This window comes from Fusarium redolens (genome assembly GCF_020744475.1).
Source record: "Fusarium redolens strain MPI-CAGE-AT-0023 chromosome Unknown BKA55scaffold_2, whole genome shotgun sequence".
Classification (NCBI taxonomy): Eukaryota; Fungi; Ascomycota; class Sordariomycetes; order Hypocreales; family Nectriaceae; genus Fusarium; species Fusarium redolens.
The window spans coordinates 2,748,631-2,775,104 of NW_025763665.1; the positions used below are offsets into that span (position 1 = coordinate 2,748,631).

Genomic DNA, 26,474 nt, shown 5'->3' on the forward strand with positions numbered 1-26,474 from the left:
AACATCAACGTCCATATCCCGACCAAGTTGATTTATTCTTTTTTCGACTCATGCTTATATATCCATCATCTCAATAGCGACGTCCAGCCGCCAGGCCTATCAATTCCAACACCATGGCCACGGGAGCCTTTGATCAATCGCAACGGCAGCCCATGCCTTCTCAGACCAACAACAGCACAAATGCCACAGGATGGGATGCTTTCCACACACGTAGCTTGTTCGCAAATGGTATGTGAATATTGTCCTTTCCGCCCAAGCTATCCCATTGTGCGTATACTCACACATGCCAAAGAGAATGGCGAGCGACGCGGATCCAATGCGTTCAACGCACCCACCACCTCCGCCCTCTGGGGAGCAACACTCGCAACACGATCGCCCAGTACATCGCCGAGTAGAATGACACAAGATCACATCCCCAACAATGACCTAGGAAATGACCAAGGCTTATCGGGGCACTTCGCCCAAATGGGCATTTCGAAAGAAAGGAGCACTGCTATGTATGGCAATGCATTCCGCTACGATTCAGATCCTTTCAATGGCTTCGGCCGGGCACAAGACCACCGCTCTAACTCCTCACGACATTCTCAGTCCTCGCCCTCCTACCGTGCTACCCATACCGCAAGCAAATCGACACAGTCCCAGCAACAATTCCCCAATCACATGAGCAACCACCAGGCTCTCAATCAAAAAGCATTTAATCATAATAACAGCCAGAGCCTGGATGCAACATCCTTCAACCTTCTGGGAAACATGTCAAGTGGATTTGCTTTCGACCCCAATTGTCAGCCCTGGAACAATGATGCTAGCGGACAACGTGTCAACGGCAACAGCTTGGATCTGAATTCTGAAATGATGAATGCACAAGTCCCTACGATGCACCGAGGTTCCATCGACCGCCTCTCGAACCTCACAGAGCAAGGATCCAACCCCAGAACGAACCCGCAAATTTGGAGCCAGGTGTATTCTGCTCGACCAGTGGAACAAGGGCTCCGCATATCGAACCAAGTCAACCAGCTGGCTGCACAGTCTATGCCCTATTATGCTCACCAGCTGGCGATGTTCTCTGAACCCAACGCCCCGTATGCCCTCGGACTTGACCAGTACCCTCAACGCTATCACCAGCTGACGCACAACAATTCTGGGTATGGAGCACCATACGCCTATCATCAGAACAATGGCCCTGGGCCCAAGATTTACAAAAATCAATGGGTGAAAGAGTTCTGTGGACGGTTAACGAAGAGATCTGGTCCTCAACCCGAGCTTTGTGAAGCCTACGGCCACATGGTCGATGCCAGTGGAGAACAGGAGTCGTCAAGGTGGCTTCAAACGAAGCTGGCCGTTGCAACCAATGAAGAGAAGACTCGAATTTTGCTAGAGATAGCAGATGATGCTCGCACCGTGATGATCTGCTCATTTGGCAACTACGTAATGCAGAATTTGATCGAATATACGGGACAGGGAGAGAAATATCACATTCTCCAACAAATGAAAGGCCACGTCAATGATCTAGCACGGAACAAACACGGTTGCCGTGTGGTCCAGAAGGTACGCACTATCGTCTCTTGTTCAATCTTCAGACTTCTAATTCAAGCAGGCCATAGAGCACTTCCTGGTCGAGCAAAACCTCGAACTTGTCCAGGAGATCCGACCACATCTCCTTGATTTGATGAAGCATGAAACTGGAAACCATGTTGTTCAGAAATTCGTTCAAGAGCTCCCTTCAGCACATCTCAGCTTCTTTGTTGGGGTTGCTGAAGAACATGCCTTGGAACTCAGCCAGGATTCGCATGGGTGCCGGGTTATCCAGCGACTCCTGGAGGTGTGCCAGGAGGAGGATATCAGAAAGGTTTTGGATCCGCTTTACCCATCGATGGAGATGCTTGCCACAAACCAATTCGGCAACTATGTCGTTCAGGCTATCATCGAGCACCGACCCGGCAATGACAGGGATCGAATTGTTGAGATGGTCATCAACAAACTCTTGTACTTCTCCAAGAACAAAATTTCGTCCAATGTGGTCGAGAAGTGCATCGCGTTTGGCTCGGACGAACAACGAACACGAATCCGAGAACAGCTTTGTACTGTCAGTGCGAGTGGGAAGGACACTTTGTTTGAGCTGATCAACGATCAGTTTGCAAACTATGTTATCAGTAAGTGGTCTCTCTGTTTATCCATGCGAAGATGGCTGACACAAGGTAGAAAGCCTAGTTCACAACACCAAAGGTCCCGGGCAGCAGCAGCTGGCACAAAAGATCCATACGCACCTTGAAGCGATGAAGAAGAGCGCACCCCTCCCAAAGCCGTCACACAGTTTGAGTCAAGTTGTGGAGAAGATCTTGATCGTCGACGGCATGGCTATCAATCTCAAAATTGAAGTTGACTCGGCTGAGCCAACTCCAATGTTGACCAATGAAACGAATAGCCCGCAAAGCGATGGGCTACCAAGTGCCAACGGCAGCGCTATTGGAGTCCCATCTGCCGGCATCAAGAACCCGGAGGTAGCTGTTCACGTCCATAACGATGAGGCGTAAACAGCCAACCGATGATTTACAGCGGCAGCGCACTCACCCACATGCAAACGAGAAAGCAAGCAAAACAAAGAATCTTACTTCATACCTTGTATTACACATAGATTTGGATGTCTTGGCTAATAAGAGACAAAATCTCACCGCGGAAGGCCCTCCGCTGAGGTGAACATACGGACAAAAGAACAAGGCAGGCACTTGATCATAGGAATTATGCCATCACGAGGTACAGACAGTGCACTTAATACAATGAGGTGCCGCTGGGAGTTTGGTAGGATGATGGGTGTTTTGTATTGGTTATTGGGTTTATTCATGTCTTGCAGCTTATGTGTTTTCTGGGATAGTAAACGAAAGAACATGACAGCGTTACAATCTTACAAATGGTCTCCCTTGATGAAGAGGAGGTGGGTTGGAATGAAAAGGGGAAAGGAGACGATGTTTTCGAAGAACCCTAGAATTCATGAACAGATCGTGTCTTATATTACCCCAAGACAGGGCCATAGCTGTTACGGGAGATGAGATTCATTACAAAAAGGTAGATTGAATATTTAATTAGAAAGCTAGTCTAATAAGGACCCCTGCGGCTATGAGCGGCAATTCGCAAACAAGCTACTGAGCACTAAACCAGTTTTGGAGAAATGACATAGGAGGGCGAGATCCATTGGAGGCCAAGTCATTCAAGCAGGTACGCACGCCGATTGCCGGTTCCTCTCCGACGGGAAACCCTTTGTATCTTTAGTACCATACCTAAGGTACTTACTCAACGTGCTACATCTTTTAGACCGCACCATATCAAAACACAACAAACACTTCCATAACACGACAATATTATTCCAGAGAGACCCTTATTTCCATGATTGAATTACTTGGAACTCGCTAGCCATTGCTAATCCTACGCCCCAAATCTATCCCTACTCACTCCTTTTCTATCCGCGGGGTCATCTTTGCCCACCATGACGGCAGCTGCTCGGTTGACCTTCTTAAGCCCGCAGGTCTTACGGGGTCTACGTGCGACGCCGCGTTCTGCAGCTGGCTTTGCTCGACATAGAGGCACTTTCGCGCGTAGGAGAGGAAAAGCTGTTGAGCCTCAACCCCTAAAGGCAGATACGACCGCCAAGCTTAATGCCTCGCACCCACTCACTAGCGAAACACCTACTCGTCCCGAGCCCGAGAGCAGTACGACACAAGAGTCAGTACAGGCGACGCCAGACAAGTCAGTGTCTACGAACGAGGCTGCTGCGTCGACAAGTAGCAAACAACAACCTAAGGAGAATGAGACACCGAAGGAAGAACAAGCCAGAACAGCTCGGGAAGAGGCAAAACAGAGCGGACCCCTTGAAGCAGTGTTGCATATGGAACCACCAGAAATAACCAAGAAGACGACGACAACAAGACCAGGTCCGGCCATGTGCCCACCGCCTTATGTCCACCATTTCGATACTTACTCGCTCGTGAAGCAATTACAAGAAGGAGGTTATACGCAGGAGCAAGCTACAACATCAATGAAGGCGATTCGAACGTTACTTGCAGAGAATCTCGAGATAGCGCAGTCAACTCTTGTCAGTAAGAGCGATGTGGAAAACGTGAGATCTTGTTCGATGGAGGGCTAAGAAACATTCGCTAACAGCTTCCTCAGGAAACATACCTTTTCACAGCGGCTTGTTCAGAGTTGAGTACCGAGATTAAGAATAACCGACGGCTTGAAGAAGAGCAGCTACGACAACAGCGAACACATTTACAGCACGAGGTCGATATCTTGACGCAGTCACTCAATCAGGAGGTTCATACACTTAATGATAATGTTCGAGGTTCCTTTAACGATCGCAAAATGGCCGTCAGAGAAGAGCAGAAAAGCGTCGAGAGCTCTGTAAGGATCCTTTCCGATATCGGCAAGGTTTGGTGACTGACACTACCACAGATTCAACAAATAAATTACAAGATCAGCATTGTTCTTAGTAGCGATGCTAAATCAGAAATCGAGGCAGTAAGATGGATTCTTATCCGTCGCTCTGTTCTTGGAATACTCTTCATGGCTGTTTTGACGCTTGGTACACTTCGATATGCCACATACGTTAGCCATGAACGACAAAGAGAAGCAGATCGTCTCAAGAAAGAAGAGGAAGAGAAGCGAAGAAACGGCGGGAAGCAGGATCGCGCGACGGATGCTGACGCAATTGCAATCCTGGCTGCCAACTAGGCACGGAGAGACATACGAAGAGGAGGACAATAACAACACATACAGACGAACGAACACTTTTCCCTTGGGATTTATAATGGATACCCTATAGATTTTCTACTTGGAACTACAACACGGTGTTAAAAGGCTGCGTCATGAGAACTTGTGGAAGTTTCATGAGCTGATGAGCCTTGGTTATGATGGGCTAGGCATGGATGGATACACATCGTACATACAGACATGACATATAATTGGCTTTGACAAGCTTATTTTCATAGACGTACATAGACATTCTGAATATTTAAGACCAGATTGACTCTGGATTTTCTTTATAGTTGGTTACGTTCTGGAGTTACAGATCATGGCTGACCACGTGCGATAAGAGGAGTGTATGGCACTTTACCCCACGCGCCGCCTTGTCAGTCGCGCCTCTCAACCACCAAGACCAAACATCTTCAGCATCACCATCATCCTCTCAACATGGCGCCCGATCCACAACCCGAACGGCCCGCGCAACCCGAAGCAGCGCAAGAAACAGCTCGACCTCAATCACAAGAACCAGAGCAACAACCAGAATCAGAACAAGATCCTCCTGCATCACCTCCCCTCCCCCCGCGACACACAGCCGTTACGCCTGGTCCCCGCGCAGCGCGTCTGCAAGAACTCTACGCGCGATCGCTCAAGAAGACTCTGGGGAAGATTGGATGGGACAATGTTGCCGGCTGTTATCCTACGGTTGCGAAGAGGGCGGAGGGTGTGTTGAGGCAGGTTCAGGGACAAATGGTTGATAAGCTTGGCGAGAAGTGCGAGGTATGTCTTAACGAAGTGGTAAATAAGGACAATGCTAACATGAGAGGGGCAGAAAGAGTTTGATAATATTATGGTGTCAAGGCAGGTCGTTCCTAAGCTCAATGATCTAGAGAGTCTTATTAGCGATGCCTCTCGCCGACGCGCCGAGTCAACAACAGAAGAGCCAACACCGTACGTTCCCTTCTCACTACTACCATCACCATCCACTAACAAATATCTAGTCCTCATCTTCTTCCCCCATCAGCAATCCTTGCTGCACATCTCACGCCCGCCCTCACAGCGCATCAGTCGCAACTCAATGCTCGCCTACAAACAACACAATCGCAAAATGCTCTGTTGTACGATGAAGTTCGTCGCCAAAGAGAAGAGATTCGCACACTTCTCGATGCCCTCGAGGCTGTCGTCGCCGATGTCCAGGGCGCCAATGACGCGCTGCGCCCGGTTGTGGACGATGTTGCTGCTGAGACGAGACAGGGTATAGCAGCCGTTGACGCTGCCAATGGTAGTGGGCAACAAGGAGCGTCATCATGAACTTGAATGATGATGAAAAAGAAGCTTATAGATAACATAAGAGCTAGATGTATGCTGTGGTCATACAATGGGTCCGGGAGTAATGGGCGTTACGATACCAATGTTTTATCTTGTATAACAGCATTTACGAAGCAACGTTCACAGTTAATCAAGCATTTAGTTGATATGAGATATCTTTCACAATGTTTCTTGTAATGGCTTCTATATACAGGCACCGCAATCCATGCAGACGTGTATGAGTTGCTGATATGGAAAAGCAACCATGGCCACCTATGCTGAAAACCAAATGGCCGAGGGCGTGACTCACCACAACTCATGCCGTGTAGCGTCCTCAATGTCAAAAGTACGAGGATCTAAGCAAACAATAAATGAAATGCAAACTCCGTTCCATGATCGTAAGACCCCGTCATCATTGGCTGATGCATCCGCAGCCTTCCATGCGCCAGATATGCAGAGAGAAAATATGTACTGCTAAGAAAGTAAGAGATGAGGAGAAGAATATCTAACTCCGTATGTGACATAATATGATAGGTGATCTAGTTGTATGTGTTGTAGAATGAACTCATGATGGGTTAAATGTGTGTCATCTTAAAGGGGGATATGACTGGTCCCGGTGGTGTCTGTCGTAAGAGAATAGTCGTTGACTCCAGTGAGTACGTAGTAATGATGAGATAGATCATAGGTGATATAGTGATAGTAGGAGGGTGTGTCCGTTTGGCCAAGAACTTAGATGAGTCTGTTTTCGGTATGAACCGTTTGCCAAGCCCCAAAGTAGTCGATCTCACCATAGGCAGGCGGGAGGACCCTGACCATTCGGCCTGTCGTCCAATCAACATAGAACTTCTTGCCTTTGCTGATGATGTATGGTGTTTTGCGGGGACTTCTAAAGAGTAGGTTGCTGTAACAGAGCTTGGCGTACAGCAAGTCATGAGCACTCGACCACTGATGTTCTGGTATCCATTTTCCATCGACAGGGTCAATGCCCATATTGTTGTATGACGTTGTGCTGAGACGACGGGCAAGGTCTATTCGTGGAGGGGGTTCAACCACCTCTTCTTCATCCCCTTCAACCTCGATTTCAGGTTCTAACCTGGTTTGAGATTCTGGAGCTAGTCGCAAAGGTGGCGCTGATGGACGAGCCTCATTTGATGTCGCAGAGACTTCTTCAGATCCTCCTTCAATACCGAGTTCTGACAAGTCAATAGCTGTAGCTGTTGGCGTTTGGCCATGGAACCAACGGATTCGTTGTATTCGGGGAATAGACATATCACGCGGGAAATCTCGGTCTTCCAAAGGTAGAGCAATATCGATAGCTGCGAACAGACCTTCGAGCCACTTGTTGAATGTACTCAGCTCGATACAACATAGGAGAAACTGGTCTGTCTCTGCTCGAATACGGATGGTATATCGCCTCCTAAATCTTGTTAATAACACAAATCCTACGCCTCAAGCATTCTGATAGCTTACTTCGTATAGTCAGCGGCAATACCGACATCCGCATACAAGAGGCTATATGTCTTCTCGAGCTTGCCCCTCTTCACCCATGGAGGGTTATCTGGGTCGACCGATGGTCCGTCACTGCGTGTTCTCCCCCAACTCCATGCTTTCTTGGTCCCATATATGCTAAGCGCAGTCCCATTCAAACAGACGTGAACGGGATACCATTGACGATCCTCGGCCCTCTTTATCAAGTTTTCGATTTCGTGTTTCTTGTCAAATACGCCCTCCAATAATATTGAATTCTTATAGTCGGGTAAGTTTTCTTTTCCTGTATCTGGATGAAGCTGAGGTTCGCCGCCCCCACCAGTCGTGAGCTCCTTCCCCTTCTCCAAACGATCACCATCATGGGAGATATTCGACGTTGTCGGCGGCGGATCTCGCTCTTGCTGGTACGGAGGCGGCTGGGAGGGTCGGCGCGGGTTTGTCATGACACGCTGGTAGTAGAGGTCCTCCTCCATCGATACACGCCGCCTGAGGGGCGGCGATGTAGAAGCGGTCGTGGATGATACATCGTCCTCGGCCGTGGCCCTGCGTAGGTCCATTGGAGGGAGATGGGACTTATATGAAGTCGGAGAGGGCCCCACGACCGACCGATACGGAACGGAAACGGCTCACGGGGTGACTCTGTCGTCTGGGGGCGTGAACCTCAACGAGCATTGGCCATAGGAGTCTCCATAGAGGACGGTAAACTGAGGAGGTTGATCATTCCGACCCGCTCTGAGGTTGTGTGGAGAGGTTTGGAAGAAGAGACTGGAGCGAGCCAACAGAAGACGTAGGTGAGAGGATCAGAACAGTCAGCATGGATCCACGAAGAGAAGCATCTGTTGTGGAAGAAGGTCGCACGCAGGGGTTCGTAAGTTTGAGGAGAGAATCGTGGATCGAAGGGGGGTGTGAGTCGAGCTGGAAGACGGGGTTCAACGGGATGCCGGTAGGGCCCAAACCAGGCGTGCCTCCGTCCAGCTTCGATGGGGTATGGAAGAGGAATGGAAATGCGGCGGCTCTTTTGCTCGGGGTGACTAGGATCGATGGTAAAGGTCAGGGAAACGGTGACCAAACCAGAGCAGCCAGACCAAAGCAAAGCGACGTCAGCCGTTTCAAAAGGGCCCACGTTGAACCGAGCTTTGAAGAGGATTCAGATGAGAGAGTGGAGCGGTAGCCGGAAGTCGTAGAAACGTGAGGGTGTGGGAATGGTATTTGGGAGCGTGGACCAAAACGCTGGCACAGGCTCAGGCTCAGAGTGGCGAGATGAGGCTGCTGGCGCGCTGTTGCAGTGGACGCTACCGTATTTTTCTTTCTTTCGAGAAAAGCGATTTCGCCTAAATCGAGCAAGTCAGGACAATCACATTTGGGATCTGATGCGACAGAGTCTTGATTGGCCTTTTGTCTCGGCCGGGTTGTGGGATGCGCGGATGTGATGCGATCCGCACTTTTGAAGAGCGCATCAAAGTGCAGCAGTGTTTACTGTACTAAATGCGCCGAATTTCCGCGCTGACTGCCGATCTCGCCTGTGCTAACGGATATCTTTTTCAGATTTGGCGTAGGGCTCTGTATCTTTGTCTTGAATGTGCTATTGTTGATCTCGAGTATGTCGCGATGATGAAGAGTGCAAGATGTCGTTGGTGGTGCCAAGTCCAGGGTTCTCCTCTTCCTTCCAAGGCTTGGTCGTCGACTCGATTCGACTCCGCAGAGCTGGGCAGTGAGATTGTACTGTAAGTAGCCAGTAGATGTCGGGGAAAGAGCATCCTGATCGTTAAAAGACCCCCGGTCCCGGGAAAGCACGACACATGGCATGGCTTGCTTGACCTGTTCTGTGCCTGCGCCTGCCTGGCACTGTCTCTCGGTGGTGGACTGTCAGTGGCAGCCGCATGTTGCAGGTTCAAAAGGACCACCTTCCCGCCAAAAGGTCCCGCGCGAACTAGGGTCTCACAAGCCCACACTCACAGAACCGCACAAGGAAGTTGCAGCACACGGCCCCACCTTCCCTCGCTAGTCCCGGACGGGGAGGTCACAAAAGGGTGACGGATAACCGGCACAGGACTTGCCTGAGAGAGTTTCTCTCCACTGCCAATGGAAGCTTTGTTACGTAGTATGAATTTAACCTTGAATTATATGTTTGTCGATATTCTAATCACCCAACCCTCTTTGGGCGATTATAGTCTCGTAGTTTTGCTAGAAAGGCAATTGCCGTTCCAACATCCAAAAAGCCATACCAGCCAGTAAATCGAGGGAGGCGCCCGATAGAGTTCAAGCCTCGATACGGACTAATCTATTCAACGTACATAAGCCACAATCGATATCTCGGCCGGGTCTCGACTTCAATATCCGGAGCTCCAGGTCATCGCTTAAACACGAGACCTGCAAGTCATTCATTTTGATGATTGATAGGACGTCAACTCGCACAAAAGTCCTTTCCACTGTGAAGATACTTTCGGCTCTCATTTCATTAATCCGAGACGCCGCATTGCAGGAGCAACAGCAAGAGCCAACCAACAAGAAAACGGCACCTTGTTCCGTTACAAAAGTGCCCTTTACCGTTTTGATGAATAACGATTCAATCTGATTGCTGATTCGCTCGTCAAAAGCGAACCAGACTCCTGGGAACTCTCCGGAGTACGTATCTTTTCCTCCAGGACAGCTTACCTCATCGCTCTTGAAGCGTTGCGCTCAACAAAGGAACTTTTGATACTAGCATTGGCACCTTTGATAGTGGCCCCTCTCTATGTCTGGGGTCAGGCTCTTCTACTCGGCGTCTCTTTTTCTTTGAATCATAAAAGCCCCACACTAATACTCTACATGAGTATTTCTTGCTATTCTATTATTCATAGTCAGCCATCGTGGCATTTTCATTCCTTGTTGCAAGTCAATCATTTTTCATGTTTCATGCGGATTGGCTCGACGAATCATCTATGAACTGATCGACTCATCCTCGGACTCGAATGCGAAGAAGGGATATCAACTCACTCACGCAACACATCGAATCTAATTAATACCTACACGGACCACACCGAACCCCCTCTTCTTCTACGGAGGACCAATAGACATTGTCAATAGAATATCTTAGAGCGGCCCGCGCGGGTTGTACAACATTTCCGGACCATCTCCGTCAGAAACTTCCCGTCTTACTGTCCATTGGGTTCCCAATATGGTACACTATTAAGCACAAGAACCTGGAGCAGGGCCGATTGATAACTAGTACTATCACGATCAATGTTGCATGCATTACCTACTTTGTTGCGGGGGAGAGAACACGCAAGCAGTCTTCTTGGTGTGACGTGACGTTTGATCATCAAGATAATGAACCAATTCATCATGCAGTGAGATTGTTTGATTGCTTGGGGGCTTGGATTGCTGCTAATTCCGTCCGTGACACCGGCAGTCGAATTGCTTCTCGACGATCACGCAAATCACACGGTAATTATTCCTCCGAGAGACCTGTAAGCAACGCTGAAAAGTTCAGGCTCTATGTCGATCCTTTCCTTGTCTTGTTTTGCAAGGAACATGATCCTAAAGAGTACCATGGACGGAGTTTTAAGTCGAGGCTCTCACATTCCATCCACAAGTTAATTAGAGAGGTATATGTGATTCATGTATCGTCAACCAAGCCTACACGCTTACAGACAAGCTCTCCATGGATGATCCTCTCCCGTCTTGGCTGCAACCTTTACTCCTAAAACAATCCCAACGAAAATATGATCAGCTCAAGCCACTGTCTCAGATATTCCCATAGTAAACTGATCGTCCAGGATAATAATAACGATACTCCCCGGATCTCTCGGCAAAAACCTTGCTTGCATCGTCCCATCGCCAGAAATTCTCCCTCACATAATATTGGCTGTTTTTTTCTCCTTGAGGTCTGCTTTTAGAAGGTCGCAAAAATACCCGGGGGAACCTTTTGTTTCCCCATGTCATTGTGCGGCGTGTCCGGAATAAGCTATGTACAATAATAGGACACGCCCTGGCTATTCGGGATAGTCTCCGACGAACCGAAAGGATAGAATCAAATCGCGGTGTCTGCTACAGGAACACGTGCAACTTTGACCGTCGATAGATTCAAAATTAAGCTCTCTCTGCATAGTAACTATTACGCGTGGGTATCCTCTCTCGATCAAAAGTCCCCCAGTAACTGGCTTGGCCTTTTGTCAATGCTTTTTCCTGTTACAAAAGAACCTTGACCAACATCCATCAATAACAACAATTTCTCATGCGACGAACCGTTCGACTTGTTTGATCCACGAGGCTCTGCAAGCTTAACTTCGGATATCATCGCATGAAGAAAACGAGCGACATTGCTTCTACGGGACCTTCTAGACCGATACTGGATATCATGACCGTCAAGCCCCTCTTGTCCTGGATCTTCAACATGTTACGTTACGTGACATGACATGACATGGCATACATGAAAACATTGACATCATATGAAAATTTTGCTTTCACTCGCTGATCTGGTAGCTCGACTCAAACATTGGAAACCAAAAAGGTACTGATCATTACTACTTGCACAGTAAAAAGTACAGAACATGGTCCCTCCAGGCCCATTCATTCTTCACAGGCCTGGACTCTCATCCACCATCGTCAACTGTCACTGCTTCGTAAGTATACCCGTTCGACGTCCTTCTGCCCATCCGGGTACTGCCACCTCTATCGCCCGTCCGTTCGCTTTTGTAAGAATATACACGGTCATTAGAAAGTAATGATGCCAAACCAAAGCTCCCAGCCTAGGACCTTTCCCCCGTTTTTGCTGAAATCCGTAACCCAATCGCCGGCTGAGAGGATCAGATGCAGATGCAGCGCGCAAACCACCGAAACTGAAAAACGAACAAATATGACTCCAAATTCCCAACTCCATCCTTCCTCCAAAAGGGAATACCAAACTCCGCTCCCTTGCCGCTCCCCCTGACCATCTGCTGAGCTTGTTTCTTGTTGCCATCCCCTCGTGTTGATGTTTGATAATGGTTATGTATATCACGTAGATTAGTTGTGATTACTTCGATTTAGGATCCTGGTCGTTCCAGGACCTAGATAGCAAGTCTCGAGACTGACACTGATGTGCGAGTCTGACCCTGGCCACATTATATATACCAGTCGCCATTGCTTAAGCATTATGAGACTGGGCACCACCACGGCCACGGGGAGCGCCACCCCGGCCACGGTTCTGACCAGAGAAGTTGCCTCGAGGGCCCTGGCCGCCAGATCGTCCGCCCTCAGCACCACCACGGCCACGGCCTGGAACGGGGCCTCGGCCACCAGCGTTATTGGCACCGGGCTTGTTGCGACGGGACTCGATCACGATGGTCTCGCCGTTGATGGTGTGAGGGTTGGCAGCAACTGCGGCCTTGGAGGCTTCAGGGGTCTTGAACTCAACGAACGCACAGTTCTATGCCATGTTAGCTTCAACGATAGTGTCATAGTAGAGGGTATAAGCATACCTTCTGGCGGATGATATCAAGGCTCTTCAACTCGCCAAAAGCAGTCAAAGCGTTCCTGAGGTCTGCATCCTGAACCTTATCCGTCACGAACTTAACGTATGCGGTGGTGCTTTCCTTATCGGCAGGAGGTCCGGAAACAGACTGAGGTCGGTTCTGTCGCTTAGAGTCACTGCCGGCAGTCTGCCATCCAGCCGCATCCTTACTAGCGGACTCAGTAGCAGGCGCGGCAGAGGTAGCAGCAGGAGCAGCAGCGGGAGCGGGAGCACGGCTCTGGTTCACGGGAGGAGTAGTAGTCTTGGGGAGAGGAACAACGGGCTTGGGAAGGTTGGCGGCAGCTCGGCTGGCCCATGTCATGGGCTTAGGGGGAGCAGCAGGCTTCTCAGGAGCTGCAGGAGGAGCAGCGATAGGCTTGGAAACGGGTGTAGGGCTAGGGTCCTTGGGCTTCTCGGGCTCCTTGACGTCTTCCTCGGCAAGCTCCTTGGCAGCCTCATCAGCGGTCTCGGCAGGAACCTCAGGCTTGGTCTCGGGGGCCTTGGCCTCATCAACCTCCTCAGGTGTGCTGCCGTTGAGAGTTACACTGTCCTTAGAAGTGGAAACTTCCTCGAGCTTCTGATCAACAACTTCGGGATCGAGGGCGGGGGCCTCCTCCTTGGTTTCCTCGACAGACTGGGGAGCCTCGGGCTCGACAGGGACAGCAGGTTCCTCTGTAGCGGGAGCAGCAGGCTCCTCGGCAGGCTCTTCAGAGGCGGCAGCAGACTCGTCATCGCTCTCGTCATCGATATATCGCAGGATATCATTGAGGACAAAGTAGCCGGAGGGTTGCTGGGCGAGGACAAAGGTCTGGACGAACTTCTTAGGTGCTTTGTTGTTGTTGCAAGTCTCGCCAATGACTTGAATGACGATGTTCTCAAAGGAAGCCTGGGAGTCAACATTGGATATCCTGACCTTGCAGTCGTGGAAGTCTAGGTTCTTGATGCGTTCTTGAATGTCCTGTTGCTTTGTTAGCAACCAATTCAAATATTCTTTTTGCCATCTTAGCTTACCTGTCGGCCAACAGAGACTTTGGCAACCTCAGCTTCACGACCGTAGACGAATTGTGAGCGCTTGCCGTAGAAGAGCTATCAAGTTCGTTAGTATGAATTAAGCGTAGCGACAACGGAGTTAACATACGTGAAGCTTCTCAGGCGACTTGCTCAAGGTGGTGTAGAATTGTTCCACGAAATACCAGCCAACCTCATCCTTGGATGGGTTGTTGGTGGCAGAAGCGGCGGCGGTAGCAGAGCCATCGGCAGCCGAGGTAGTAGGAGCTGTTTGTTGTTGGTCGGCAGGTTCCTTGTACTGATCCTGTTGGGTAAAGTTACCGTTGGAGGCCATGATGGCTGTGTGTTGTAATGTGAAGTTTGATATGACAAGTGTGATGCGGAGCGAAAATTAGGTTGGGTGCGCAACCGGCGAGCTCTCTGTGTCGCGGAAACGGGTCGAACGAGGGTGAGAAAACGTCGAAAAAACAGAGCCTGATGTTACGGGTTCAAGCTCAAGACGACGATCGCGTTCGGTCGAAATTGAAGTGATGGGTTTGGGTTGGGTTGGGTCGAGTCGAAGCAAGCAAGCAGAATAGGGCAAGCCTGATGACAAAATGGAGTCGAGGGTTCGTGGTTGGAAGGCAAAGGCGTGAGGGGTGGCAAGGTCGAACTTCGGGATCGGAGGAGGGATCGAGAGTTATGGGACTTCGAAGGAGAGAAATGGAAAAGATAGTGGAGAGAGGTAGAGCTTCAATTAGCTGTCAACCGAGATGGAGAAGGGTTAGGAGAGGGAGGAGTCGAATTGTTTACAGGCTCTGCAATTGGGATGAAAGCGATGTTTGGACAATGTGTGATGTGTTTGTGTGGCTCCAGTAAGAAAACGACTTCAAGAGCTCTGCTCCAACTAGAGAGTGGTCTGTGCGTCATCTGTCTTGTTCTCTTTCCCTCTTTTTCACGATTCTCACTTCGGAACGGGAAGTGTGTAATAGTTTTCCCGAAGACGTGCCAAGTCTTGAGACTCGACTGCAAACATCAGCTAATTTGCGATCATACAAAGGAAGAAATGATTGCATGAATTACAATACTTGAATGCTTACAGGACCGAGTCACATCAAACTCACCCAAACTTTTTGGGATATCTCAACTATATCGCTAGTTTTTCAGGGATCTTCACGTCAGCATTATGTAGCGTTCTAGCATACAACCCTGTCATTGCAGCATTGCAGACTTGGAAATAATTGGTGTGGTATCTGACGTTAAACGCCTCCATGACAATTTATAACACTTTGCTTTTTGGTGATAGCCTCATATAAACATTTCCAACTAATACATATTAATCAACGGTTGTCAATTGGAGCAACACAGGTTCAAGATCATCACTAGCTTAATTCCATACATCATTTATTAACACAACTACCCGACTTCACATCTATCTTCACTTAAGCTACTGGCTCTACTTGAGGGTTTACCACAAGGTTACATTCCAGTACTAAAAGAAGTTGGCTCTAACAGCTTCGACTCATAATAAAATGTCTCGTCGTTTTGCTTCTTACTACATCTCACTGCGTTGGTACAATCCTTTCGACATGGTCCACCCAGCATCCTAGAAATCGGACAAGGTACTAAATCTTTGCACTTTGATATGCGCATTTCGAGTTTCTGATGAGAAGCAAACAGCAAAACAAATGAATTTTGAATCGATTCCTGCCGAATCCTTGAAGTTGAATGACTTCAATGCTATTGATCTTGCCAGAAATTACCGGATTAGTACACCCTAGGTGAGTGTTTGGACCCCTGCCTCGGTGAGCAAAATTGCGGGGTCAACTGATAAGATAGCTCGCCCGTTCGAAATTTTTATCGTAGAAAGTAAAAAAATCCAGTGGACAGCCGCCTTCTATAGCAGGCATTGAGATCTCAAGTCCCATTCAAATCACAACCACCAACCAAAACTTTCGATTCTCAATCCTTCTTCGACCTCACCCCTTTTCGAATCACCCTTGAACCCCATTTATCAACTAATAACACCGCAAAAATGCCCAAGTCGAAGCGCGCAAAGGTCGTCCACCTCACACAGGTCTCCAAGAAGACGCGCGAGGACAAGGACAAACTTTTCCAGAACATCCGCGATGCCGTCCCCGAGTACCAAAACTGCTTTGTCTTCAGCGTAGATAACATGCGAAACAACCACCTCAAGGACGTCCGACGTGAGCTGTCCGATTGCCGGTAATGCCTCTCTGTGTAAGCCTCTTGATCGCAACTAATTCTGTATAGTCTCTTCTTCGGAAAGACAAAGCTCATGGCAAAGGCTCTTGGCCAGACACCTGAGGAGGCCATCGCCCCTGGAATTGAGGACCTCAGCCGTTATTTGACTGGTACCGTCGGCCTGATCTTGACCAACCGCCCCGCCGAAGAAATCCTCTCTTACTTTGAGAACCTCGCTCCTGTCGACTTTGCCCGCGCCGGTGCCGTGGCCACGCGCGATTTCTCTATCCCTACCGGTGTTGTCTATGCTACCGCTGGTGAGGTTCCTGCTGAGCACGACGTTCCTCTCGAGCACACCATCGAGCCTGAGCTGCGACGTCTTGGTGTCCCTACCCGTATGGTCAAGGGTCGTGTCGTTCTCGGTGATGAGGCTGGTCAGGGTGAAGAGTATGTTGTTTGCAAGGAGGGTGATGTTTTGGATTCACGACAGACAAGATTGCTTAAGCTCTTCGATGTGTGCTTGAGCGAGTTCAAGGTCAAGGTGTTAGCGTAAGTTGAACCTCTTCTGAAAGCACCAACCCAGCACAAGAACAAAAGCTAACATAGTATAGATACTGGAACGCTGCTAGCTCCGAGGTGACAGAGGTCAACCACAACGCTATGGATGAGAATTAGATGAGCCTAGGATAAGGCATAGAAAACGGTGCTAGACGTTAGGTTTAACATCTTCTGTTTGAATGACTGATACCAGCATGAAATTTTTATGGGATCTCGGCGTTGAGGGCCATGGGATATGGAAGGGCATCATGTTTTACCAATAGGCCCGCCCGAATGACAATACGTACTTCACAACATTCACAAGATTCGGTTCCTTTTCTTAACTGTTATTGAACATGAAACTCCTAAGTGATACATCAGAGTCGGACTCCGTAGCCGGCCTAGGCAACATCTCGAGGGTCAGTACGGAGTAGGTCACCGAGTCTTACCCTTGTGCAGCATACAATGGCCAATTCACCATCGAACTATCCTCCAAATTTTACCCCGACTCCCAGAAAAACAAATAGAATACATAGAAAGGTTACCTGACACGTTGCGTAAACCTGAGTCCATATGGATGTACCGGAGGATGAAACCTCAAACAACTGAGTTGACTGTCATGTCTTGAATGGTTAGATGATGACAGCAGAAAAGTGAAATCCGACGAATCTTATCGGGCAGAGGCGTATAATATAATCCGGATTGCTTGAGATTCGTGGTTGGCGATGATGGTTTGCTTACCCTTTGGTGGAAAAGGGGTCTGAATTAATGACAGGAAGATCGGCAACCCACCACACAAGGTCATGGAGAATTACTCCATTAATAACGGCGAAGCTTTCGAGGATCCTCGTAGCCACCGTCATAGCCACGCTTTCGGCCACCATCGTCATCACGGGGTCTGTCGTAGTCTCGGTCCCGTTCACGATACCCACCTTCTCGTCGACCTCCGATGGGTTCCATGTTGCTTCCGGTGCGTCGGTTCTCGCGTTCTCCGCCGTATCGGCCACCGTGTCTGTCGTCATATGAGCGACCACCGCTACGAGAATCATACCCACCGGGGCCTCGGTCACCCCCCCTTCGGTCGCCACGGTCCCGGTCACCATAGCCGCCGCCGTTTCTACGGTCGAATCCAGGGCCGGACGGGGCATCACTCGGTGCGCCATAGCCGCCTCGGTCACCTCCCCTTTCGCCTCCTCGGTCGCCGCTTCGGAAACCTCCTCCACGGCCGCCGAATCCTCCTCTAAAGCCACCGCGGCCGCGACCTCCGTCGAAACCCTTAAAACCGCCACGGAAACCGCTACCGCTAAAGCCACCAGGGCCCATAGGACGAGCAGCCATAGCCCTAGTATAGCCTCGTCCTCCAAGGCCACCACCAAGTCGTCGAGGTTTCCAGCCCTTAACAGTTCTGCCTCGTTCGACGTCTACCTTGATACGTCGATCCTTGATGCGCATGCCGTCACAAGCATCCAAAGCCGCTGCTCATGGTTGCGCCGAATGGCGCAGGTGTCAGTCAATCTTACCCTAAATAGTACCTTGTGTGCTGAACGGATTTGACAAAAGAAAAGGAAGAAGCAGAGACGGGCAAGCTTGAGGGCCCTTTGGTGTCTCGCATATACTTCGTGAGAAGGGCAAGCTTGAGGGCCACAACTCAAAAGGTACATCCAGGGAAGAAAACAAATGGCTAGTCAGACGGGGAAGGGTTTATATTTACCTCGCATATCTTTCTCTCGTTCGAATACGACGAAAGCATAGCCTCGGTGGGGCTTTTTCTTCTTGTTTGGCTTCTCATGAGCGTGAGTATCGACGACGATACGAATCTGTGATGGTGTCAGTCACTGGCTATGCGATGTTTTAATGATGGTTGCATACACGCTCGATGGGGCCGTAGCGACCAAATTCCTTCTCGAGATCCCTCTCATCAGCATCGTAACTGAGACGCGCGACCATCAAAGTCTTGAACGCATCGCCACGAACATTGGGATCCTCGTTCGGCTTATCTGTAAACCACGTTAGCATCTGTGTTGCGATAGAATGTCCAGGTCTCCTGACGATGATCGGGCGCTTCTCGGAGGAGCGTCTCCAACTTCTCCTTCTTCTCCCGCTTCTTGCGATCGCGGGCTTGCAACCAACTCTCAGTGGGGTTATAAACATCAGTCTCCTTGTACTTCTGGAGCTCCGGGAGATACTGGGCGACACCGTTGATGGGCGCTGTCCTGCGATGCTGAGGCGCATAATCGGGGGGATCAAGGAATCGCAGAGGTGGTCGCGCCGCGAAGAGCGCGAGCAGGTTAGGGGGAAGCTTGTCGGTCATTGCACTATCTCGAGTCGAACGGGGTGAAAGGAGCGATAAATGAAGTTATTAGCCGAGAATGAATAGGCGAACGTCAGGTCGCGATGAAGGATAGACAGAAAAAGCTAAGATAGGACGAGATTTAATTGAAGGTGTCGCGCCTTCGTTCGTGGGGGAAATTAATCCTTGAGCCTGCTTGGACTCGAGGGATGCCTAGTAGCGGCTGAGGCGCTCCTGTCAGCCGATGTTCTGCCGACACACGCTAAACCGAGGTCGGACACCCTCCACTGCGAGCTGATTTTCTGGTGATAGCCTCTCGGCACGTTAATTCTTTCTAGCTGTTATCGAATCATTTTAGTACTTGATACGGCCACGCAAATATGACTGTCAAGGCGATAAGACAAATAGCAAAGGGACAAGTATGTTCAGTGTGACGATCTCTTAGAGGCATAAGTGCTGACCTTGACAGAATGGCCTCGGCGCATTTATCCTCCAGTGCAAGAAGTTAGACTTCTACTACTGTGACTGGGCTGGTAGCTCCAAGGGTATGAAGTATGTGAAACAATTCAACCTCTCTTTCGTCTTTTCGGCATTGTCTAACCTGATGACAGTGGCTTCATCAAATCTCTTCTCCCCAAGTTCGCCGCCGCCAACCCTCAAGTCGAATTCTCCATCTCTCCCCGACCCGGCAAGCACCCCGTCGTTGTCGGTCACTACATCAATGGTCGAACTAAGCCCATCTGCGTACGAAACTTATCACCATACGAAATCCTTCAGAAGGCCGAGTTATTGCGTGACGCTAGCGGAGAGAAACTGAAGCGTTACAACAAAGCCGTCAACAGCACCCAACCAAGTGTGCGTGGGGTCTGGTCCCCATACCACGGCAAGGGAATGGTTGTTTAAGAGCTGACTTCTACGATTGGGTTTTCTGTACATTTATGTGTTTATAAACAATATTGGGGTTACTTGTAGCATTGGGTTGCGAGGAAATTTGTACGATTTATAGCAAGATCTCCATGATGTTGGGAGCATGAATGTCAACTGCTTCACATCTTCACCACCGGCTGCACGTCTATGCTCAATTAAGATGTTTCTTGTGATGATTGAAGTAGAATCACTTGAGGAAAGTCTTTCTCAAATATTACTATAATCATGACCAATATTCATGGGTATAATCATTTTTGTTTCATTCATCATCTATCTGCTCTCATGCCAAGGTACCAAGACCTTAACGGAACAAGACTTTTTTCTTTTGAATTAATGCATTTACTGCTTGGTAGCGTTGATGATGTCGACGACTAAAAGTATCAGTTAGCACAGTACCCTCAAAGGAATAGGAGTAAGACTTACAGGCAGGCTTGAGAGAAGCACCACCAACGAGGAAACCGTCAATGTCGGGCTGCTTGGAGAGCTCGCCACAGTTCTTCTCGTTGACACTGCCACCGTAGAGGATTCGGGTCTCGTCAGCAACCTTGTCGCTGATACCACGGAGGAGGTCACGGATAGCCTTGTGGACCTCCTGGGCCTGCTCAGTGGTAGCAACCTTGCCAGTGCCGATAGCCCAGATGGGCTCGTAGGCGATGACAATGTTGGACCAGTCGGAGATCTGGGACTTGAGAGACTCGAGCTGCTTAGAGACAAAGTCGATGGTCTTGCCAGCCTCACGGGTCTCGAGAGTCTCGCCGCAGCACCAGATGACCTTGAGGCCGTTCTCGGTGGCGTACTTGGTCTTGGAGGAGATGGTCTCGTCGGACTCGCCGAGGATCTCACGACGCTCAGAGTGGCCGAGGATGACCCAGTTGATGTCGCTGTCCTTGAGCTGGGAGACAGAGATCTCGCCGGTGAAAGCACCGTTGGGCTTGTTGAAGACGTTCTGGGCGGCGACCTCGATGTCCTTGCGGAGGGTCTCACGGACGAGAGGGAGGTAGATGGCAGGAGGAGAGACAACGACCTCTGAGAACGTGTTAGTTAATGTTGTTCTAGCAAAAGAAGTGAGGGGTTCTGTTAAGAAGCTGGGATGATACGCGGGGGAGGGGAACAGAAGAATGGCGTACCAGCGTTCTTGTCGAGATCAGCGTTGTTGAGGTTATCGACAATCTCCTTGATGGACGACTTGGAGCCGTTCCTATAAAGGATCATTGTTAGCTTCTGAGTAGCTCCAAGAAATATCTGCGGCCTTTTTGCTTCATGGAGGGGGAGGGGCACCAAGAAAATCGATAGAGCAGAGCAAAGCAGAGCAGATTGCTATGGCGGGGTAAAAACCTACATCTTGAAGTTGCCGCCGACGAAGAACTTGCGAGCCATGATGATGAATTAATATAAAATGGTGTTTTAGAGGAGATAGTTTTAGGCGAGCAAAAATTGAGGCAGATGAAGAAGAATGGGAAGTGGTGTTTTGAGTTGGGGAAAGCTACGTAAATAGTCCCTCAGTAATGGATGGATGTTAGTAGCTCAGCTACCTACGTCTACGTCTCAAGGTGGGTAGGTTGTGCTTAATCTGGGGCGCTCAGGCCAGCCAAGTCAGGTCATGAATTATTGCCAGACAACGAGGGCATGGATCAATGGGTTCAGTTTTGGATTTAGTAGATTGTTAGGGGGGTCATTGAGTATAATGATACCATATTATTTCTGGTGAGAACAGCCAGTTCAAATTCAGTCTCTATATGTAGCTCAACACCCGGATAGCATCACTTACAACACATCAACGCTCTCACTTACCGACGGCAGACCTCGGAGCTTATTACCGTTCATTATACGCTGCCCTTCCGTTTCTCTCCTTCATCCACTGGTCCGTCAATCACTATCCAGTAACGCAATTCGCTATTACACTCTAAAACGAAAGACTTCCAGATGTTTCCCTCAGGTACCCGAGTCACTACCGTACCGTTTTTTTGGTTTTTTTTTTTTGGCTGATCCAACACAGTAGCGTCATAGTGGAGGCTCAAGGACCCTAACAGCCATCATAGGCCTCCACTAACAACCTACGAGATGCTACTGAAACCACCGAGACCGTGACCGAGCCGACAACATCTCGGAGCTACTCGCGCCGCAGTCGTCGTGCCATCAATCGACTTTGACCTCTACAAAGCACGGTCTCTATAGTTCTGATGAGGTGAGGTGAGGCGAGGCGAGTTGAGTTGAGTCTCAACCACGGATGCAGGGGAAAACATCCCGAAAACACAAAAGAGCTGCATTCACTGTATCTCCACGATCTGGCCCGGAGACCATGACCCTGATTCTCCCGAAAACCTGCAGGTTTCACCGCTGATCTTGACATGTTTCTCACCCTCTGATATCCCATCCACGATGCATCTACAACGAATCTAGGACCTTGAAACCAGTTGCAAGGATCGAAAAAACCCCTGGTCCATCTAACAATGTCACTCAGTCGGCCCATGAATACTGTCGAACCATACACGATAATCATGTCAGTCCATCCTCAAAGCGTTTGCATGGTCACGCCCGCATGTTAGTAAACTCTTCTCATAAACAAACTCGATTGAACTCAAATCCTATCTGCAGTAATGCTATCAATATCAAAATTCCTCCCAAACAAAGTGTCTAAATCTGCTACCCTTTCCTGTTGTCAAGGGCCATCTGTTATTGGTGTACTTGTCTGTGAAATCTGTATCAAACTCATATCAGAATGATCAGTCTATCTGTTGTCCTCCTCTCGACGTCCCCCTTTTTCCTTCTCAGCTCGACTCTGAAAGTCGTTGATGTTTCTCCCATAACGGGGACTCCGTTATCATCCTGGCGCAATAGTAGCGCAATCCTTAGGTTGACATCCGTGGTCCGTGTCCTTGGATTGATGAATTCCGGTGGTAATGCAGTGCATCCGTTCCTAGGGGAAAGAGTCTACTCGGCTGGACGTGTCCTTCTGCCGTAGATCAGGGGCATCATTGCCCGGTCCTTGGGACGTCTTGGAGATTCAGAATTTGTCTCTATTTTAGACGGACTTCTTATCTCTGCCTGTGCACTTGCACAAATCAATTTTGGTGTTTTTCGGTAGCAGACAAGACGCGCATGTCTGGGAGATGGTTAGTTTGAACCAGTACATACGTCGAGACAACTTACGAATCATTCAGCCAGTGCCAACCAGGGTGTTTCCAGGGTTGTTCATGGCATTGAGGTCGTTGGTGAGCTTCATCATGGAACCAAGGCGGTTCTGGAGAGTTCCGATGTGCTGGAGGTTCTGGGTGTCCTCAGGCTTGACGAGGCTTCGCATGAGGCTCTCCACAGCCTTGCGGTGCTCCATCCACTGGTCAATAAGGGGCTGGGTCATGTTCTCCTTGGGCTCCGGGGGAGGTGGCATCGACTTGACAGTCGCCTTGCGGCTGTGGGAAGTCTGAGCCTCGGCAGTCTCAGTCTTGCGCTTACGTCCCTTAGCAGGCTGAGCAGGTCCAGTTGTAGGTGAGCCGCTGGAGCTTCCGTGATCGTTGTGAACACGCTTCATGTGGTCACGCAAGTTCCACTGGCGGGGGAATCCATTTCCAGGAACGGCTCGCTCACAACCCTCATAAACACAAAGAAAAGGCTTGTCGCCATGACCATGGAGTCCGTGGGCCTCACGTTCGTGGCGGAGGAGGCAAGCAGTCGAGGAGAAGCGGGCGCCCTCGCACGACTCAGCCTTGCAGCGGTAGGGCTTCAGGTGAGAGTCCACGAATTTGCTGGCTCAGTCAGTATTCGTCATCTCATTAATTCGATTTATGATTTCTTACTCATAGTTGCACTTGAGCTTCTCGGGTCGGTGGTTGCAGCTTGGCTGTCCTTCCCATGGGCAGTGGTAAAGTCCATCCTCAAATGGAGCGGCCTTCTTGTAGAGGTCATGGTCCCGAGCGGATTCACCATCGCTGTTCTGTCGTCGTGGACCAGTAAAAGCAGAGGTAGGAGCAGGAAGCTCGTCGAATGTGGGAATGGCCTGTCCATTGGCATCTTCAGAGATCAAAGGAATGTTCCGGTCAAGGCTAAAACAGTCGACTTGGTAAGAAACTGGATCGGGGGTCACTATGTGGTTGGGCATTACGTACCTTGGTGACTGGCACCGGATCTCAGGAGATGAGTTTGGGCTCTGGTTAGGGAACCACAAATCCTCAATAGTGTTGGGAGAAGATGATCGAGAGATGGAGCTAGAAAAGCAGTCCCACGGGCTAGGAGGAGAGTTCTCGATGAGGGTGACATCAGGGCCGAGCTGCATGTGAGAAGGAACAACATGCAGAGGGCTGGCATCGGGAAGGGAAAAGGTGGCATCACCGTTCAGTCCACCATCAAGGGAGTAGCCAGGCCAGTACATCTGGTTCGCGATACCATCGGTAGGGTCCAGGAGGCAAGTATCAATTCCATGCAAGGTAGCACCGGCCTGGGTTCCAGTCTGAAGAGCGGAAGCATTACCTGTGAAGTCCATGTTGGACAGATGTGATGATTGTGACAGCGAAGAGCCGCTGGACCTGCTTGAGCTTACCCTGGACATGGCTTGTCCACCTTGGGTTACAGAAGCGGTAGTCCTGGATGTGGACCAGTTTCCTTGGGAAGTCACCCTGGTTCCTCGGGGCGTAGCATGGCCAGATGTGAAAATGAACTCCTCGGCTTCTCCGGAATGGGCGGATCCATTGTCTGAGAAATCTTGAAAGTTCTGTGGTCCTTCTACTGTCGTGGCCCATGACGAACCTGTCAAAAGGTCCGCTGATGGTTCTGTTTGAGAAAAAGAAAAGAGTCCAGAGTTGGGAGCCAATGATGGCTGAGAGTAGCTAAAATCACTGGGGAAGGGTCAGTGTGCCGTTCTGCGCAATCTGAAAGCAAAAAAAAAGCAAAAAAGAAACATAAAACAAGGCAGAAGTCATGACTCGGAATCAACTTTGAAACTGTTCGTTAGGTTAGCATTTGACAAGTTTGATGTGGTTTTAGTTTACAGACCAAGTATGACAGTGTGAAGCATGACCTATGGTTAGATCTTGCATTCTGTCGAAATCCTTCGGGTAATCCGTGGATCATTGTTGTAGCCAGGCAAGGTCGTCAAATACAGTAATTAAGTCACATCGAATCCGGCAGTGTTCCGGTAGCGGGTTGAGAGTGTTGTGAATGGTGGTGTCGTCAAGTCCAGGTCTTCAATCTAAGTATTCGCAGAAAAAACAAGTTGGTATAGCATCATGTATTGTCGATGTCGGAAGGCCAGAGTCGATTGAGCAGAGCAACGAGATCCTCGGTAACCATTGTGTCCGGCAGAAAGAACGTCCAGTGGAAAGCAACATTGGTGTCCATAAGTGGAAGTCCAGTGCGGCTGCACGAAGAAGCAATCAAATTGGATTGCAAGGCCATAAAGCCAGATGCTACCTCGATGTCTAACACCGCTAAGCGGTACATAAGGAGCAGAAGTCCAGGCGAAATCCCATGGGTCGTATGTCCTGTCGAAATACCATCCGCATATGAAAGGTCTATTTCCAGAAAACGAGATCAGATGAAAGGGTCCATTGTCCTAGGGTCGACTCCTGATATCCGGAAGAGAAATCCTTGTGGTCCATGAAAAGTCCAGGTTTGACCTCCAGACGAATAGCTGCTGATTTCAATTTGAAAGCGGGCAATACTCATGAGGCTCATGGCCAGTAAATGATATCAATGTTTCATGTCCGGGCGGACAGATCCAGTCAATTTTGAATTCAGTGGCTTGTTGTCGTAAATATCCACGGGCATATTAAGGTCCTTTGAGATCCAGCAGATGTTCCGGAATATATCCTTGGGTCGAGAGTTGGATTAAGTCTCCTGGCTTGGTATCCTTGGATAGAGTGAAGCAAGATTGTCGGTGTACATGATTTGCGCGCAACATGATTGAAAAAGCAAATGTAAACCTCCCAAGAGTAAGAAAAACAGTACCTGGACAACGAGTGAACCTCATCGAGGTCAGAGTTCTTGAAAGCGTGCATGGTAGCAGGCTGTGTCACAAGAGTAACAGTCATTGTGTCCTCGGAATGGAGAGCAAAATTGAGCTCGTGGATCAGCAAAGAGCAACGTTGGGACGTTGTCTTGCACGTTCAGACCAGTGGCAATCTGTCGAGTTGTTGGTTTTGTTGTGCGACAGGATGGATCCTTGGGCTGATTGGGTTGCTTTCAATTCCAGGTGGAAGATTGAAAACGCTGAATAGTTGTGTATGAGAAAGAAGAGTAAGAATGGCTTGGTAGTCTATGAAGGACTAGACTGAATTGTTGGTTGGGTAGTAAGAGGCGAGAGTTGGGCAGGAAAATTGAGGAACAGAAGGGAGATGTTGGGCAACGAGGGATCCTGCGGGTTTTATTGTCATAGAAGCCTGACCTCTTACCGCGACAGGGTTCCACTATCCATGTAACTGCCGCAAAACGCGGCCATTGTCTGGTCGCAGGAGTGAGTTGGCGTTTGTGATTTCAGAGTGCAGAAACCGGTGTGTTGGGCTATTGCAGGGATCAACAGAGAAGGGATGGGCCAAA

The 26,474-nt window shown here is 49.4% G+C and overlaps 10 protein-coding genes across 10 annotated transcripts; 5 read left to right on the top strand and 5 right to left on the bottom strand.

Annotated features, from left to right (window-relative positions):
- Positions 1–113: 113 nt before the first annotated feature.
- BKA55DRAFT_534274 (armadillo-type protein) lies at positions 114–2,531 on the top strand (the record flags this gene model as incomplete). Its single annotated transcript, XM_046189581.1, has 4 exons — positions 114–228; positions 293–1,545; positions 1,595–2,150; positions 2,200–2,531. 4 exons carry the CDS (start codon positions 114–116, stop codon positions 2,529–2,531), a joined length of 2,256 nt encoding a protein of 751 aa, XP_046055319.1.
- Positions 2,532–3,478: 947 nt separating this feature from the next.
- BKA55DRAFT_684769 (uncharacterized protein) lies at positions 3,479–4,722 on the top strand (the record flags this gene model as incomplete). Its single annotated transcript, XM_046198691.1, has 3 exons — positions 3,479–4,108; positions 4,162–4,392; positions 4,444–4,722. 3 exons carry the CDS (start codon positions 3,479–3,481, stop codon positions 4,720–4,722), a joined length of 1,140 nt encoding a protein of 379 aa, XP_046055320.1.
- A 337-nt stretch (positions 4,723–5,059) lies between these two features.
- BKA55DRAFT_555826 (Nnf1-domain-containing protein) lies at positions 5,060–6,213 on the top strand. The gene is made up of 3 exons (XM_046191662.1): positions 5,060–5,511; positions 5,564–5,682; positions 5,733–6,213. The coding sequence occupies exons 1-3, from the start codon at positions 5,182–5,184 to the stop codon at positions 6,040–6,042; spliced, it is 759 nt and encodes a 252-aa protein (XP_046055321.1). The 5' UTR covers positions 5,060–5,181; the 3' UTR covers positions 6,043–6,213.
- A 555-nt stretch (positions 6,214–6,768) lies between these two features.
- BKA55DRAFT_589889 (uncharacterized protein) lies at positions 6,769–8,000 on the bottom strand (the record flags this gene model as incomplete). Its single annotated transcript, XM_046195011.1, has 2 exons — positions 6,769–7,456; positions 7,510–8,000. The coding sequence occupies 2 exons, from the start codon at positions 7,998–8,000 to the stop codon at positions 6,769–6,771; spliced, it is 1,179 nt and encodes a 392-aa protein (XP_046055322.1).
- A 4,706-nt stretch (positions 8,001–12,706) lies between these two features.
- BKA55DRAFT_182905 (uncharacterized protein) lies at positions 12,707–14,469 on the bottom strand. Its single transcript, XM_046185048.1, has 3 exons — positions 14,139–14,469; positions 14,012–14,086; positions 12,707–13,958 (listed from the first exon to the last, which is right to left on the bottom strand). Exons 1-3 carry the CDS (start codon positions 14,340–14,342, stop codon positions 12,945–12,947), a joined length of 1,293 nt encoding a protein of 430 aa, XP_046055323.1. The 5' UTR covers positions 14,343–14,469; the 3' UTR covers positions 12,707–12,944.
- Positions 14,470–16,022: 1,553 nt separating this feature from the next.
- BKA55DRAFT_499412 (ribosomal protein L10-domain-containing protein) lies at positions 16,023–16,867 on the top strand (the record flags this gene model as incomplete). Its single annotated transcript, XM_046186652.1, has 3 exons — positions 16,023–16,213; positions 16,262–16,741; positions 16,804–16,867. 3 exons carry the CDS (start codon positions 16,023–16,025, stop codon positions 16,865–16,867), a joined length of 735 nt encoding a protein of 244 aa, XP_046055324.1.
- A 197-nt stretch (positions 16,868–17,064) lies between these two features.
- Positions 17,065–19,187, bottom strand: BKA55DRAFT_555848 (U1 small nuclear ribonucleoprotein of 70kDa MW N terminal-domain-containing protein). Its single transcript, XM_046191663.1, has 4 exons — positions 18,779–19,187; positions 18,599–18,726; positions 18,441–18,546; positions 17,065–18,204 (listed from the first exon to the last, which is right to left on the bottom strand). The coding sequence occupies exons 1-4, from the start codon at positions 19,038–19,040 to the stop codon at positions 17,549–17,551; spliced, it is 1,152 nt and encodes a 383-aa protein (XP_046055325.1). The 5' UTR covers positions 19,041–19,187; the 3' UTR covers positions 17,065–17,548.
- Positions 19,188–19,399: 212 nt separating this feature from the next.
- BKA55DRAFT_534281 (thioredoxin-like protein) lies at positions 19,400–19,922 on the top strand (the record flags this gene model as incomplete). The annotated part of the gene is made up of 3 exons (XM_046189582.1): positions 19,400–19,438; positions 19,489–19,571; positions 19,631–19,922. 3 exons carry the CDS (start codon positions 19,400–19,402, stop codon positions 19,920–19,922), a joined length of 414 nt encoding a protein of 137 aa, XP_046055326.1.
- Positions 19,923–20,003: 81 nt separating this feature from the next.
- BKA55DRAFT_182936 (Triosephosphate isomerase) lies at positions 20,004–21,650 on the bottom strand. Its single transcript, XM_046185049.1, has 4 exons — positions 21,286–21,650; positions 21,074–21,144; positions 20,370–20,972; positions 20,004–20,317 (listed from the first exon to the last, which is right to left on the bottom strand). Exons 1-4 carry the CDS (start codon positions 21,321–21,323, stop codon positions 20,286–20,288), a joined length of 744 nt encoding a protein of 247 aa, XP_046055327.1. The 5' UTR covers positions 21,324–21,650; the 3' UTR covers positions 20,004–20,285.
- Positions 21,651–23,103: 1,453 nt separating this feature from the next.
- BKA55DRAFT_499965 (uncharacterized protein) lies at positions 23,104–25,969 on the bottom strand (the record flags this gene model as incomplete). The annotated part of the gene is made up of 4 exons (XM_046186703.1): positions 23,104–23,689; positions 23,741–23,986; positions 24,050–24,775; positions 25,887–25,969. The coding sequence occupies 4 exons, from the start codon at positions 25,967–25,969 to the stop codon at positions 23,104–23,106; spliced, it is 1,641 nt and encodes a 546-aa protein (XP_046055328.1).
- Positions 25,970–26,474: the final 505 nt, after the last annotated feature.